This window comes from Mytilus galloprovincialis, chromosome 1 (assembly GCF_965363235.1).
Source record: "Mytilus galloprovincialis chromosome 1, xbMytGall1.hap1.1, whole genome shotgun sequence".
Lineage (NCBI taxonomy): Eukaryota > Metazoa > Mollusca > Bivalvia > Mytilida > Mytilidae > Mytilus > Mytilus galloprovincialis.
This window is the reverse complement of record NC_134838.1, coordinates 44,686,382-44,702,252: the sequence shown is the minus strand read 5'-3', so window position 1 is coordinate 44,702,252 and position 15,871 is coordinate 44,686,382. Positions and strand designations below refer to the sequence as shown.

At 32.8% G+C, this 15,871-nt stretch overlaps 1 protein-coding gene across 1 annotated transcript in view; it reads left to right on the top strand.

The window, feature by feature from the left end:
* LOC143075525 (TPR and ankyrin repeat-containing protein 1-like) overlaps positions 1–15,871 on the top strand; it is a 41,472-nt gene that overhangs the window by 11,049 nt on the left and 14,552 nt on the right. Inside the window, exons 6-10 of the mRNA XM_076250966.1 lie at positions 723–1,999; positions 3,369–3,779; positions 4,343–4,439; positions 5,034–5,231; positions 7,524–7,834. Coding sequence (XP_076107081.1) covers positions 723–1,999; positions 3,369–3,779; positions 4,343–4,439; positions 5,034–5,231; positions 7,524–7,834 — 2,294 coding nt within the window. The remainder of the gene's footprint in view (positions 1–722; positions 2,000–3,368; positions 3,780–4,342; positions 4,440–5,033; positions 5,232–7,523; positions 7,835–15,871) is intronic.

The window sequence follows — 15,871 nt, the reverse complement described above, 5'->3', positions numbered from 1 at the left end:
CATTAACTTTATCTTTAATTTGGTTTTTTTTTACACTTTTTTTATTCGAATGTAACTGATGTGTCTTTTATTGACAAAACGCGCGTCTGACGTTCAAAATTTGAATCCTTGCATTTATGATGCGTTTATTAAAATCAATTTTATTGGTCAATGAAACTGCTTGTGGATGTTCCCTCTCGGAGACCATCATCATCCCAATAGTCAGTTCTTCAGTTTTGACATGAACTATCCTTGGTAAGGTCATAATTGTTAATTAACAATTAACGACACTTTTAATTTTTAGAAATACTGAAGATTTTCTACACCAGGAATTGATCATATTATCTGTATTTGTAATACCTCTTGGAATCTTGGCTTCCAATGCTTTTTAACTTGGTACCTTATATGGCCTTTGTAACTTTTTTTTATTCTAGTGTCACTAATTATTTTTTGTAGAAAAAACGTCCAAAGAAATCATAAATAATTTTCATATAGAGTCTAAAAATCCGAGATTTTAAGTTTATACAGTGCGTTATAATACTCTTAATTTATTTTTTGCATTCTTTTGTTTGATATAGAAATGTCTGCCTGTATTTCAATGGATTAACAAAAAAAAGACATTTTGTATCCTTGCCTTACTTTTTTTTCACAAATTTCGATTTTGCATGAATATAATTTGGACTTCAACTTTGTCGCAACGTTATATCGAGGAAGACTTTGATAAAAGTTGCTCTTTTTTCCAGAGGGGAAGGGTGAAATAACAGAAACGTGTAATCCTAAAGAACAAGTTTCAATAAATGACTGCGCCATAACAGAAAAGTTAAATTCGGATAACAACGAAATCAACTCTGAGAATAATTTAAATGAAAGGGGAGCTTGCTTTGATGCAAAATCTCTTACTACCAAAGTTGAAGCAAGTACAAATGACAGCACTGAAGATAGCATTGAAGCCAATTTCAATGAAAGTGCATATTTAACACAAGAAAATGATAAACTAACTTTACTGTCAATTGAAGAAGAGGAAAACAAATCAAGAAGCTTTGATGAACATACAGAGGAATTACGCCAGATGTTCATATCGAAAAATGGAATGCTTTGCAGGGAAGTGCAGAAAAATTTCAAAAGTTTTATCGATGGTGATGAGAAGACGTCAAAGGTGTTCAAACTGAGAGATGAAGATTTTCCAAATCGTTTGCAGGATATTACGGAACATGAGTACCCATTGTTTATTACTGCTAAACATTTTTGGTTAATGCTTGATGCTACCTTGGGACCTCCATACTATTTCGATAGACATATTGACGGGAGTCTAAAGTCTGAAATACAAGGATGGACGGACATCGATGATATGCAAACAATTCTAGATGATGAATTTGATAGCGAGTATAGTGATGAAAGCGAAAGTGACGAAGATGAAGAGGAATTGGACCAACATATTACACTCCATGAAAACAAGAGAACTCGTACGATCAAAATTGATCCTAGACGAGAAGTAACCTATGAAGTATTTGAAGCTATAATATGGCCTCGCCTTATTTGGAAATTTAAGAAACATCAAAGAAAGTATCATCCGTCATTAGTTTGGACAGAAATAATGTCTATTATCAAAGGGTCTTATGAAGCAATCTCGGACGGAAAGTATTTGAATAAAATCAAATATTTTGAAATAGGAAAGAAGCAAGCACCTGCTTTTGTCGATGACAGAGAAATACTGTATCATATTTTTCTCGAGTATGAAAGTATTCGTCAAAACAGACATATGTTCGATCAAACAGATCTAGTTCGAAACTTGTTTCAGAGATTTTGCAAAGAAAACATTCCAAAATGGAAAGTACATGAAATATATGTCGATGAAGCACAAGACTTTGCCCAGGCTGAACTGTTTCTACTTATTAAACTTTGTGAAAGTCCGCATGGTATGTTTGTGACTGGTGACACAGCACAAAGTATAATGAAAGGAATATCCTTCCGTTTTAAAGATTTAGTCAGTCTTTTTCGTTACGCCAGCAAGGACTTACCGGTAAGTTTTTAATTTCAATACATATAGAAAAAGAACAAATCAAATTATCATTCGTCTCATGTATGAAGTCTATTATATTTTTATATAACAGTGCTGTTTAAGTGTACCAAATACTTTTTAGAAAAACGCAAATTTATGAATAGGATAAGTTAACATCATAGAAAAGAAGACGAGGAAAATTCATCGGCACAAGGTATGAAATGAGTCATACAAGAACCAGCACTTAAATCAATGTAGATGTTGAGATAATTTCGCATCTGTTAATATCAGTCAACACTAAATACATGATCAAATAATGTAAGATGCTCCGATAAACCAATCATTCCCTACTTTCATGGCCATATTGCTTTATTGGTACATTGGGAACGCCAGTAGTATTCTAATCATGTAATAGGATCACACATTTGAATAGTTTCTGTTGCATTTATTCACAATTTTATAAAATGCATCTATAATATATCTCATGCCAAAGATTAAGCACGCACGACTTACTACTGTTATTCAAAAGACACAGCATTGACACTCGATAAACAAACAGCTGATAATAAAAAAAGTAAAAAACATTCTTTCAAATCTGATAAAGGGCATCTATGATTTCAGCTTTTGAAAACATTAGTATGTCGAATAATTTTAAATGTTAATTCGATTTATTGTATCATGTATGTCTACTACCGATGTCTGTTCTTTGCTGCGACAAGTGAGAGATTTAGCTAGCTATAAAACTATGTTAAAACCATCATTTTCTACTTAAGAAAATGCCTGTACCAACTTAGTAAAATTACAGCTGTTATCAATTCTTTTGAGTTGTTTGAGCTGTTGATTTGATTAGCGACTTTCCGTTTAAATTTTGCCATTTTGCAGTGACTTTCAGTTTTGAAATGCAACAACCTATATCTGTTTTTTTAATTTTAGACAGCAAATAATATATAATATATATTCTACAGAATCGAGATGAAAGTGTTGACTTATTATATATCTTTTTCAATTCATAAACAGCCCTGATTAGAACGAATTCAATAGCAGCAAATGCTACTAGTAATTGTCTGCAGAAAGATCTGTTCGTGCATTATAAAGTAAAAGTATGGAATACATTACTTATGATTCTATCTCGTGCTATTTTCTATTCTCATTCGTGATGCGTTATACTAATGCATTATTTTCTATATCTAAATTGAAATGAAGGCTATTGTTGAATTTAAGAAAAAGAATTGAATTGTATAACTTTATAAATTTCCTTATTGATAATATTTATATATTTTGTGTAACACCAAACAAATTATTGCTAGTATTGATTGTTTTTCAAACATCAGAAGTTTTCTAGGATTTATACCAAATATAAACGTTTTAATATGAGCTTTCATATTTTCAGTTTAACACTGTCGGCGTTTCTGTTCTACCACATCGTATATACGAACTTCCGCACAACTATAGATCACATTCAGGAATTACAGCGCTGGCAACAAGCGTACTTGATATTCTAAAAGACTTGTTTCCTGATTCCTTCGACAGTCTTCCAAGTGATCAATGTTTATTTGAAGGACCAAATCCAGTTCTCCTTGAGACAGTTTCTTCTGATCAGCTTAGTCTCATTTTGTGTAACAACAAACGAGAAACTTCAAAAATTGAATTTGGTGCACATCAAGTGATCTTAGTGGTAAATGACAAGTCACGTGACAATATTCCAGAGGAAATGAAAAGTGGTTTAGTGCTTACATTATACGAGGCAAAGGGATTGGAATTCGATGATGTTCTGTTATATAACTTATTTACCGATTCAGAGGTATATAATGTCGTTTTTAACAGTTATTCATTAAATCTTGTTATATATAATCTGTTTTAATCAGTTTGTATACAAAAGTAAATACGGGAGAATGCATAGTAGCCAATATATATAGGCGTTTACATAATACCGTTCAACATCATGTTTACGTGTATATTGAAAACTTATAGATAAACTGTTTAAAGCTGTTTTCTAAAAATGAAAACATTTTTTACCATGTTTGCAAACGACCAACCTATAAACTTTATTGAAAATAAATATCATACGCAACAGCACACTACTCGTTCCTAACTTTTCTGACTGCGGTAGCGAACATATTTGATCAAATCACCACTGCTTTACGTTAAACACGTATTTCCTTTTACTATACGGAATTTATTACAGTATTAATATTTTCATTAAAAAAAAAGAATTTTAGGAAATCCAAAGCCATAAATAAGCAAATTATTTTATTGATTTTACAAAATTGTGACGTTAACTTTTCAATATATTTCATTTACAAACTTTACATTTGAAAGTTTTTTTTCTTCTTTTTTTAATTGAACTCATTAAATATTTTATAGGCTACAAAGGAATGGAGGGTTGTTTTATCGTTTCTGGAAAACCTTTCAAAGAACGACTCGAATAAAGAATCAAGAAGAGCTTTACAAATTTCAGCAGGTAACACTTGAACCACATGAACTTAAATGATTATCAGCCGATGCAATTCGAAATTTTTGGATTTTGTGTCGTTTTTTTTTAAATTAATATTTATAGGCTATATATCTATTTAATATTTGTGGAAAGTAGTCTTTAGTTGTCTGGATAGTTTTTTGTGGACAGTTTTTTTTTTAGTTGTCTTTCGTTATTGTCATGATGTTTTTTAGTCTTTTCGACAAGAGTTGTGATTAACTCTCTTCTTCTCTTTATTTAGAATCAAAAGACTTTTAAAAAGTTTTATCGTTGCCAAAAGCACATAAAGTATGATTTGTTTCCGCATTTCATTCTATGAAATCACATTAGTTCAACGATTAAAAAGCTTTGCCCCATAAACTACAAAAAAAACCAAGCAGTTCTTATCATACCATTTAAGTTAAAAATATACTGCGATAGTTAAGCTGTTTGATTGTTTAGTTCTAAATATTCCTACGCAGTATTGTATCATGGTCATCGAGAGCATATCCATTACATTGTGTTATTAAAGAATTATAAAAAAAATATATATAAGTTTCTTGTACTTTTAGTGTTTCTGAATCCTGTTTTAAAATATTTCAGGTTCACGACCTTTGACATTTGATCCAAAACAACATAAAGTATTAAATTCAGAACTAAAGCAGCTATACACGGCAATCACAAGAGCCAGGCAAAACGTTTGGATATTTGATGAAGATAAGGTGAAAAGAAGACCGATGTTTGAATATTTCAAGGCTCTTCAACTTGTTGATGTTGTTCCAGAAGGCGATGATGTGAAGTGTAATTATGTATTTAACAATTTATTTTGTAGAGTTCTTGCAACATTTCTTTGCATTTGTATTGAAGATTAATTTTACCCATTACTCGAAAGTGTTAAAAAAAACCAGTACTGATAGCCGCCTGTTACAAATTGCCTTGTAAGGGCTCCTGTTTCTATTTTTTTCCCCGATGTTGATACTACTTATATCAAGAGTTTATATCAGTTATGTAATGGACGAGTTTGAACATCAGTTTCAATTACCTATGTTTTAATCACTTTAAAATATAATGTATTGGAAATTGCATTGTAAGCACTCTCTAGCCTCCTTTTCTTGTCAGATTATTTAAAAAATTTACATCAAAAGTTTTAATTACTAAGGTCTTGGACGGGTTCGATAATACACGATAATGACGCAAACAAACTAATTAAACTCATCAACATTCTGCATGTGCCTGTTCCAAATCAGGAAACTGTAATTCAGTGATGTTCATATTTGTTGCTGTTTGTCGTATTGATTTTACGTTCATTTTTTGTACATTTATCAGACAGCAAGTTTTTAACGTTTGAATTGTTTGCATTATTTCATTTCGTGGCATTATATATCTGACTATTCAGCGTTTTTTTTCTCATTTTGATTGGCGAACGCTGTTGTAATAAAAATACCGATCTACCAAGTAAATTTACAAAGGGGAAGTCGATAAAAACTGACAAAATCCATCATGAGACGTTATCAACAAACGGAACAAATAGTCATATTCCATTGCCATCAGAAAGACAAATATGTGCATCGGTGTGTGACATTAGAACACTGTTCTTCTATATTTTTGGGGAGAATTGTGTATTTTAGAATTATTAAAGCTTATTTCTGCTTCAAATATAGGAAAATGCGTTATACATGTTGTATTCAAATATAGGGAAATGTGTTGTACATGTAATCCTAATTCTATCTTATTCATTCTTATGTGACGTCATTTTTCATTTTTTGATGCTCTGTTTTACTAATTCAAATGACGTCATTTTTTCGTCATTTTTCAGTTTCAAATAGGACGTCACTTGGCGTAGAGGTTTAAACGTATTCGGATGTGTCTACTTTTGTGTTTCAAATGTCTGGTTATGTAAATGTATTTCAGTTGTTTCCTGTAATTAGTTAATACTTCAGCTTTATCATGTACATCTTTTGAATATTCATTTTATTAAATTTACTGTTTGCAAAAGTATAAATTACTCTAAATTATAGGGATTTTCTGGTAACTTAACAGAAAACCCTTGCCGTTTTTGGCACAACCTTTTTGATCTTTTGGTCCTCGATGCTGTTCAACTTTGTACTCGTTTCGGCTTTCAAACTTTTGTATCTGTGCGTCACACATAGGTCTTGTGTGGACAAAATACACTTCTGGCGTATTAAAATTTTGAACTTGTTGCCTTTTGTTGGCTGTTGTTCGTGTGATTCTTTGTCAATTGTGTTCTCCAATTTATTTATATTGTAGTCCTGTGTTGTCATTTTGATGTTATATTTCACATGGCCATAAAAGTGCGAGGTTTGGCATGCCACAAAACCAGGTTCAACCCACCATTTTTTCCTTTAAAAATGCCCTGTACCAAGTCAGGAATATGGTCATTGTTATATTATAGTTCGTTTCTGTGTGTATTACATTATAACGTTGTGTCGTTTGTTTTCTCTTATTTTTGAGTGTAAATTCACATTGCGATAAGACGTGTCACGGTACTTGTCTATCCCAAATTCATGTATTTGGTTTTGATGTTATATATATATGTTATATTTGTTATTCTCGTGGGATTTTGTCTATATGTGTTACATTTTAGTGTTATGTCGTTGTTCTCCTCTTATATTTAATGCGTTTCCCTCGGTTTTAGTTTGTTATCCCGATTTTGTTTTTTGTCCATGGATTTATGAGTTTTGAACAGCGGTATACTACTGTTGCCTTTATTTGTATACCTTAACTAGCAATCAGAGCCGAAAACAAGTGAACTCCTGTGTAAGGTTAACATGCAGTCTTGAACAAATTTGCTCAGCTGAGAATTGATTAAACTTTAACTAAACTAACAGTTTTCAACAATCACCGGTTTAGTCAAGAGTCACAGATTCTCGTTACGGGTTTACTCTTTATTCCTGAGGTATGAAATTCTAGACATACACTTTTTATGATGATTTGTAGTTTTGAGATTCGCAATCATATCATCGAAATACAATGAACTATTACTATGTAAAGAATTACGAAAAAGAAGCTCAGAAATATAGTTCATAGATATGAATTACAATGGGGGAAAATATTCAAATATTTGTATTTCAGCTTTCCTATGTGAATCTACACCAAGAGAATGGATTGCTGAAGGAGAAAAATACATGCAAAAGAAAAAATATATCCTGGCTGCACAATGCTTCAATACTGCAGGTGACACAAGAAAAGAAGACATCGCACATGCATATGAATATTACCGAAATGCCACCCTCAAATCTCAAAATAGTTCAAAAAAGAAAGACGAACTTTATCTCGCAACTATAAAATTTTTGAAGGCAAGAAAAACTAAGGAGGCCGCAAGATGTCTTGAAACAGCCAAACACTTTGATCTTGCTGCAAACGTATACGAAAAAAGACAACAGGTAAGTAAAACATTAGTATATGGAATTTTATCATATGTTTTGTAACAAAAACATAGTATATAATATATTACTGAAAACAACACGTTTAATAATTTTTCTGGATTTACCTTCATCAGGAACGCTCAAAGCCAAAAAACTACAAATTGTTCTGTATACTAAGTAATACTTTTGCCCGGGAGATGCGGGTGGGGATGGAGTGGGGGGGGGAGGAATAACAGGTAATTTCTATTCCGGTCCAGTTATTTTGTTTCGATTAAATGACGTAATATACAATTTTGGCTTTCATGGTAGGTTAATACCCAAAATTGGTAAATCAAGTAAAGGTTATAAATTATACTAAACTGAACACAAAAATGTAATTTTCACTTGAATGAACATAAAACTTTGAGGTAAAAGTATATCTCGGCTGTAACTAGAAAAATAAAGGCTTCACTTGTATTTTTGTCCATCTGATGAGTTGAGCCTTTTTCAACTGATTTTTATAGTTCGTTCTTATGTTGTACTGTTATACCACTGTCCCAGGTTAGGGGGAGGTTTGGGATCCCGCTAACATGTTTAGCCCCGCCACATTATTAATGTATGTGCCTGTCCCAAGTCAGGAGCCTGTAATTCAGTGGTTGTCGTTTGTGTATGTGTTACATAGTTGTTTTTCGTTCATTTTTTTTACATAAATAAGGCCGTTAGTTTTCTCGTTTGAATTGTTTTACATTGTCTTATCGGGGCCTTTTATAGCTGACTATGCGGTATGGGCTTTGCTCATTGTTGAAGGCCGTACGGTGACCTATAGTTGTTAATGTCTGTGTCATTTTGGTCTTTTGTGGATAGTTGTCTCATTGGCAATCATACCACATCTTCTTTTTTATATTCTCATAGATTTGTACGTATTGCATACACATGTAAGCACATTTACGTAACCTTGGTAGTTTTGTAGCGTTTTTAGTGTTTGTGTCTCAAAATGCTTCCAATGTATAGATCCGAGAATGATCATTTACTGATAGGGCGGCCACCATATTTTCTATATGTAAACAAGCGATATTACGCCTCTCGCTTTTTATTATCTTGACGTGCAAATGTGCTCCATAACAGTTATTTTTGCCACGCAGTTATTCTCGAACAGTTATTTTGACTAAGCGCATAATTTCACACGGATAGTTTACTCACGCGCAGAATCCCAAACTGTTATTTTGCTTACGCGATATATGCCGCGGGAAAAGATGGGTTATTCTCCTTGAAAAAATGACAACATACAATATATCTTAATCATTTATCAGATGTTGTTAAAGTAAAGTATTATCATAGTCTTTTTTTTTCTAAAACATCGACGGACGAGGACGATGTTCACTTTGTCAAAGTCAAAATGACAACGAATTTGTTAAAGAATCAAAAAACAATAGCGCTGTCAATCTGTCATACTAGGTTTTTAAAGATGTAAGTAGAGTTTTGTAATAATGAAACATATTTCACTGGAGGAAATGGACATACCTACAACTTGTCTGATAATTGTTCAATTTTTCCACCTTTACATTTGAAAACAGATAATAACTGCGCGTCTGGCGTACTTAATTATAATCCTGGTACCTTTGATAACTATTATCTTGTTTCCATATCGACCTTTGTAAAACTCTTAATCTATATGAGCAATCGACTTGAAGCTTGCGAATTAGTTTGATATAGGAGTCTCAGTGTGACACCAGGGCAGATTTTGAAAAGGACATATTATACTTGAATAAGTAACTTACAAGAATACAAACTAGATGATTGTATTTGGATTTATTCTTTTTTGGCTCACCTGACCTTAAAAGCCTAGTCGTTAACTTTTACAAAAATCTTCTTCTCTGAAATCACAGAGCAAATTTTAACCAAACTTTACCACAATCATCATTGGGATTTGCAAAAAGATAATGAGTCCGTTGATCCCGTCCGCCAACCAAGATGGCCGCCATTGCAAAAAATAGAACATAGGGGTAAAATGTAGATTTTGGCGTATATCTCTGAAACCAAAGCATAAAGATCAAATATGACAAGCGGTTATATTGCAGACAAATCAGACAGCCCGTTATTTGGATGCTGCCCCTGAATTGGTAATTTTAATAAGATTTTCCAGTTTTGGGTAATTATCTTCAATATCATTATAGATTGAGATAAACTGTTATCAGAAATGATGTACAAATAAGTGAATATGACCAAAATGGTCAATTGATCCCTTAAGGAGTTTTTGCCCTTTCTTGTCAATTTTTTGTCATTGTTTGTAGTCTTTTACAAAATCTTTCCCCCTGAAATAATATTACAAATTTAACCAAACTTGGCTACAATCATCATGGGAGTATCTAGTTTTAAAAATGTGTATGATCAACACGCCTACCAACCCACATGGATGTCATGGCTTTAAATAGAACATAGGGGTCAAATGCAAGTTTTGTCTATTAATTTTTTTTAACAAATTGTGAAATTCTGACAGGAGCACAATGTTCAGCATAATGAGCTCTACCAATTGTCCATATACGTCAAAACTGTTAGACAAATTTGTATAGTAGTTATTGCCAATAAATGACAAATTTTACCATTTTCTTTTCATTTTTGCCTATTATCATGAAAGCCTTTAATATTTAAAGAGAATTTTCTTCCCCGTGATGACTTATATGATTTAGATTATTCTCGTCTCCAATGTTGGAGAGTGTCCGTTGTTTGATATGCATATAAACCAAACTTCCGGTAGAGATACAGGCTCTTTAGAGCCTTTTGTTTCATAAACGAATTTGTTCACACATTATGAAGTAAAATAAGTTTTTCACATATCTGTATACTAGTTTTCACATAGTTCTGTTTTTAAATATCAAAATGGTGCACTTTGTTCGTGTTTAATTTGCTCATTGGTTTTTCTGACACGAAACAGACAGTGGCGTCCCAAACTTCTGCTGCTCACTGCATTCAACTATCATTACAATGATGTTGTATTATTTCGGTAGCTTCATATATTGGTTAGCGAGCTACATATATTAATTTAAAATATTTTAAATTTTATATCATTTATGACATATGACTTAAATGGCGTTTTCCTAATAAATCATAGAATAGATATAGGTCTTTTATAGGCTCACTAATAAATATGGAGTTACGGAGTTACGAAAAGGCTTTAATTGTAAATTCTGTTGTATTTCTGAAGCTATTTTTTATTACCTTACGTCACATGGTTTTATTTCTCGTTTATGTTAAATAAGGAGAATGGCCAAAAAAAGGGGGGACGAAAGATACCAAAGGGACAGTCAAACTCATAAATCTAAAACAAACTGACAACGCCATGGCTAAAAATGAAAAAGACAAACAGAAAAACAATAGTACACATGACACAACATAGAAAACTAAAGAATAAACAACACAAACCCCAACAGGCACTATATATCATATACACTCTCTGTTTTTTATTCTGAACTGAAGTTCACTTAGTTTCATGGCATTTAACTAATCTTTCTTCCAAATAACTAACGTTTTCTCAGCGTTTTTTTTTTTCGAGAACCATTTAGCATATACAGGTTTCAGTCTAATGTACCTTTTTTCATGTACAAATCAAGAGGAGAAATATGACAAATTATGGAACGCCACAGCTGTCTTACGTGGAACTCTGATATTACTTTATTTTGTTTTATTATTACTTAATGATATTTTTCTTTACTTAATATGGTTTTGACATTACGTAATGATGTTTTAATATAACACAATAGGTAATAGTCATTACTTAATTACATTTCTATATTACATTATATGGTTTCGTATTGACTTGATATAGTTTAGTCATTACTCAATATGGTTTTGTCATTACTCGATGTGGTTTCACCATTATTTAATATGGTTATGTCATTAGTCAATGTGGTTTTAATTTTACTTTATGTGTATGTGACTTAACGTAATGTAGTTGTTTCATTACATGATGTGGTTTTGTTATTTCGTAATGATGATTTGTCTATTCTTTATATAAATTTAACATTACGTAATGATGTTTAAAAATTTGACGATTTTACACTACTTGATGTGTTTTTTTCATTATTTAATGGGGTCTTGTCATTCTTTGATGTGGTTATCCCATTACTTTATGAGGTAAAACCACGTGACCTATTCGGAAAAACCTGTTCTATTTTAAGATAGATTTCCATGTTGTATGTGCCTTGAATGCGTGTGGCCATCCATCTAATTAGTGTTCAAATTAAAGTTCGAGTTACTGTTTGAGTTAAACTTTGAGTTAGTTTTCGAATTCAATTCATGCTTATAATTAAAGTTCTAGTTACAACTTTGAATTTGAGTCACTTCTTGAGACAGAGTTTGAGTAAGATTCGAATTTAAGTCTCATTTAGATAATTAAGATTTCGAGTTGAAATTCGAGCTATTTTATGTCTTTTTGAGTTTGTAATTAAATTTTGTATCGCGGAACAAGGGCTTTTGCTCGGGCTTCCGAAAAGAGGGCTCCGGGATATGCGTACTAAATAAACAATGTTGCAGTATACAAAACGCAACATAGGAGTTGATATAAAGTTTTATGTGGTGTGATTGCCAATGAGACAACTATTCACCAGAGTTTTAATGCAGTGGATGTAAGAAATCATATATAGACAACCATACAGCCTTCAACACTCCGTATAGTCAGCTTCAAAAGGCCACCATGCACTATGTGACAAAATCTGTTTTTTTTTCAGATTTCAATATGTCGTTTGTTTAATGTGCTTTGGATGGGTATCGCCAAAAGTAAAGTTCAAATTAAAGTTCAAGTGGTTGTTCAGAGTTATTTATAAGAAAAAGGGGGACGGCAGACAATAATAAAAAAATAAAACCCAAACAATTTCCGGTATTTCGGACATAATTGGGATATCCCCAAACCACTTGGTCCTGTTATTTGATCCGAAGTTCACAAATAGAAGCAGTATTATAATAAATTTGTAAAATAGTCCACGGAACGCTGTGTCTCGCCTGATATTGCTGCTTTCAGTGTAAAAGCGTAATTTTGATCGGCTGTACATTCATTGGTAAAAAAAAATTAAAAAAATGTTTTTCTGTAGATGCTTTTTCCTTATATTGAGGAAAAACTCTTATCCAAGTTTTAAAACACTTCATGGAGGTAATAAATTGATCATGTCAAAACAGTTTAATTCGGTTTTATTTAACTAAAACAAAACTGTATGGTTTTCAACAATGAGCAAAACCCATACCCCATAGTAAGCTATAAAAGGTCCCGAAATGACGCCACTTTTGTTGTGTCTCACTGCCGCTACATTGATGTCGCAGGCTCGACACAGATCAAAAGACTAATACTTTTTTGTTAACAAATGAGACATTTCAAATCAACCCACACTTAAGTCACAGGAAAATCGGGGAGGGGGGCTCGGACTAAGCGACAAAGCATCAATACTATAAAATAAGAATTCTCAGATTTTTTTTTAGCGTTAATGATCATTTGAACATATATACGAATATCAATCTTTTACTTTTAATCAATTGAATTCTCTGATCTACCTCGCACTAATTGAAAAATACACTTTTTGGAATATCTGTTTCATATGTGACGACGAACATGTTCCAGTTGTCGTAACCATAATACTTTCATCTTTTACTCGAATTTGAACTTCCAAATAAAACCAAATCACTCGGTTTGTAATTTCGCGAATAACTCGACGGGTGCAACACGTTGAGCAGAATCTCCTTACCTTTCTGGGGAACCCGAGATCACCCCGATGGATTTAAATTACCCAGTCATACCGATCTGTTGAGTCAGCCAATTGAAACTGTTTTTTTAAGCCACTGCAACTTTACCGAAACTGAAAGTTGGGGGCATAATGTTTAACCTCTGTCTGTCCGTCCGTCCGTCTTTCATTATTGGTATATAGTTATTCCGCATAACTCCTCCAACAGTTTGAATCCTAGGAAGTTTTATCTTTACTGTCTGTTTGTACATATATTGAAGGTGTGCTGCATGTGGTCAGGATTTAATTTTTATCAATATGTGCTCTTTTGGGAGAAAGTTGAAACTTTGTCATTTTTGGGAAATTTACTTGCATAAGTAGGGCGTTTCCAGATAACTCCTCCTACAGTTTGAATGCTAGGAATTTATCACTCTGCTAGCTGTTTGTACATGTATTGAAGGTGTGCATGTGGTCAGGTTTTTTTCTTTTTATTATTTTTCCTCTTTTGGGAGAAAAATTGAACTTTGTCCTTTTTGGGGTATAAGCGTGCAGGGGCATCACTTTGTCTAGTTTACATTTTTTTCTCGTGTTGTGCTGTTACACTACTGTTACAGTCCGATGATCGTTCACATACATGTTAAACTCCGCCACGTGCACTTTCTTTATGCACCTGCTCCAAGTCAGGAGCATGAAGTTCAATTGTTGTCGTTGTATACATATGTGTCATATTTTTGTTTTTAGTAAAATAGACTGTTAGTTTTTTCGTTTGATTTTTTTTTCACATAGTGCATGGTGGCCTTTTGTAGCTGACTATACGAGTGTTGAAGGCTGTATGATTGCCTATATAAGAACCACTGCATTTAAACTTTGGTGGATAGTTGTCTCATTGGCCATCACACCACATCTAACTTTATTTCAACTCCTATGTTGCGTTTTTGTATACTGCAACATTGTTTATTTAGTATGCATCTCCTGGGACCCTCTTTTCGGAAGCCCGACCAAAAGCCCTTGTTCCGCGATAGAAAATTTAATTACGAACTCAAAAAGACTTATAAAATAGCTCGAATATCAACTCGAAATCTTAATAATCTAAATGAGATTTAAATTCGAATCCTACTCAAACTCTATCTCAAGAAATGACTCAAATTTAAAGTTGTAACTAGAACTCTGCCTTTAAATGTGACTCAAACTCGAAGTCCAACTCGAAACTCAATGCTAACTAGAACTTTAATTTAAGCATGACTTGAATTCGAAAACTTACTCAAAGTTTAACTCAAACATAAACCCGAACTTTAGTTTGAACAATAATTAGATGGATGGCCACACACATTCAAGGCACATACAACATGGAAATCTATCTAAAAATAGAACAGGTTTTTCCAAATTGGTCACGTGGTTTTACCTCATAATGTGGTCATTTTCATAAATTTCCTGTTTACAAAACTTTGAATTTTCGAAAAACTAAGGATTTTCTTATCCCAGGCATAGATTACCTTAGCCGTATTTGGCACAACCTTTTGGAATTTTGGATCCTCCATGCTCTTTAACTTTGTACTTGTTTGGCTTTAAAAATATTTTGATATGAGCGTCACTGATGAGTCTTATGTAGACGAAACGCGCGTCTGGCGTACTAAATTATAATCCTGGTACCTTTGATAACTATTTACACCACTGGGTCGATGCCTCTGCTGGTGGACGTTTCGTCCCCGAGGGTATCACTAGCCCAGTAGTCAACATTTCAGTGTTGACATGAATATCAATAATGTGGTCATTTTTATAAATTTCCTGTTTACAAAAATTTGAATTTTCGAAAAACTAAGAATTTTCTTATCCCAGGCATAGATTACCTTAGCCGTATTTGGCACAACCTTTTGGAATTTTGGATCCTCAATGCTCTTTAACTTTGTACTTGTTTGGCTTTATAAATATTTTGATATGAGCGTCACTGATGAGTCTTATGTAGACGAAACGCGCGTCTGGCGTACTAAATTATCATCCTGGTACCTTTAATAACTATAACCACATCAAAGAATGACAGGACCACATCAAAGAATGACAAGACCACATCAAAGAATCACAAGACCACATCAATTAATGAAACAAACACATCAAGTAGTGTAAAATCGTCAAATTTTGAAACATTATTACGTAATGTTAAAGAATAGACAAATCATCATTACGAAATTAAAAAAACACATCATGTAATGAAACAGCTACATTACGTAAAGTCACATACACATCAATTAATGTTAAAACCACATTGACTTATGACACAACCATATTAAATAATGGTGAAACCACATCGAGTAATGACAAAACCATATTGAGTAATGACAAAACCATATAGTTTAATATCGAAATATCTTTAAGT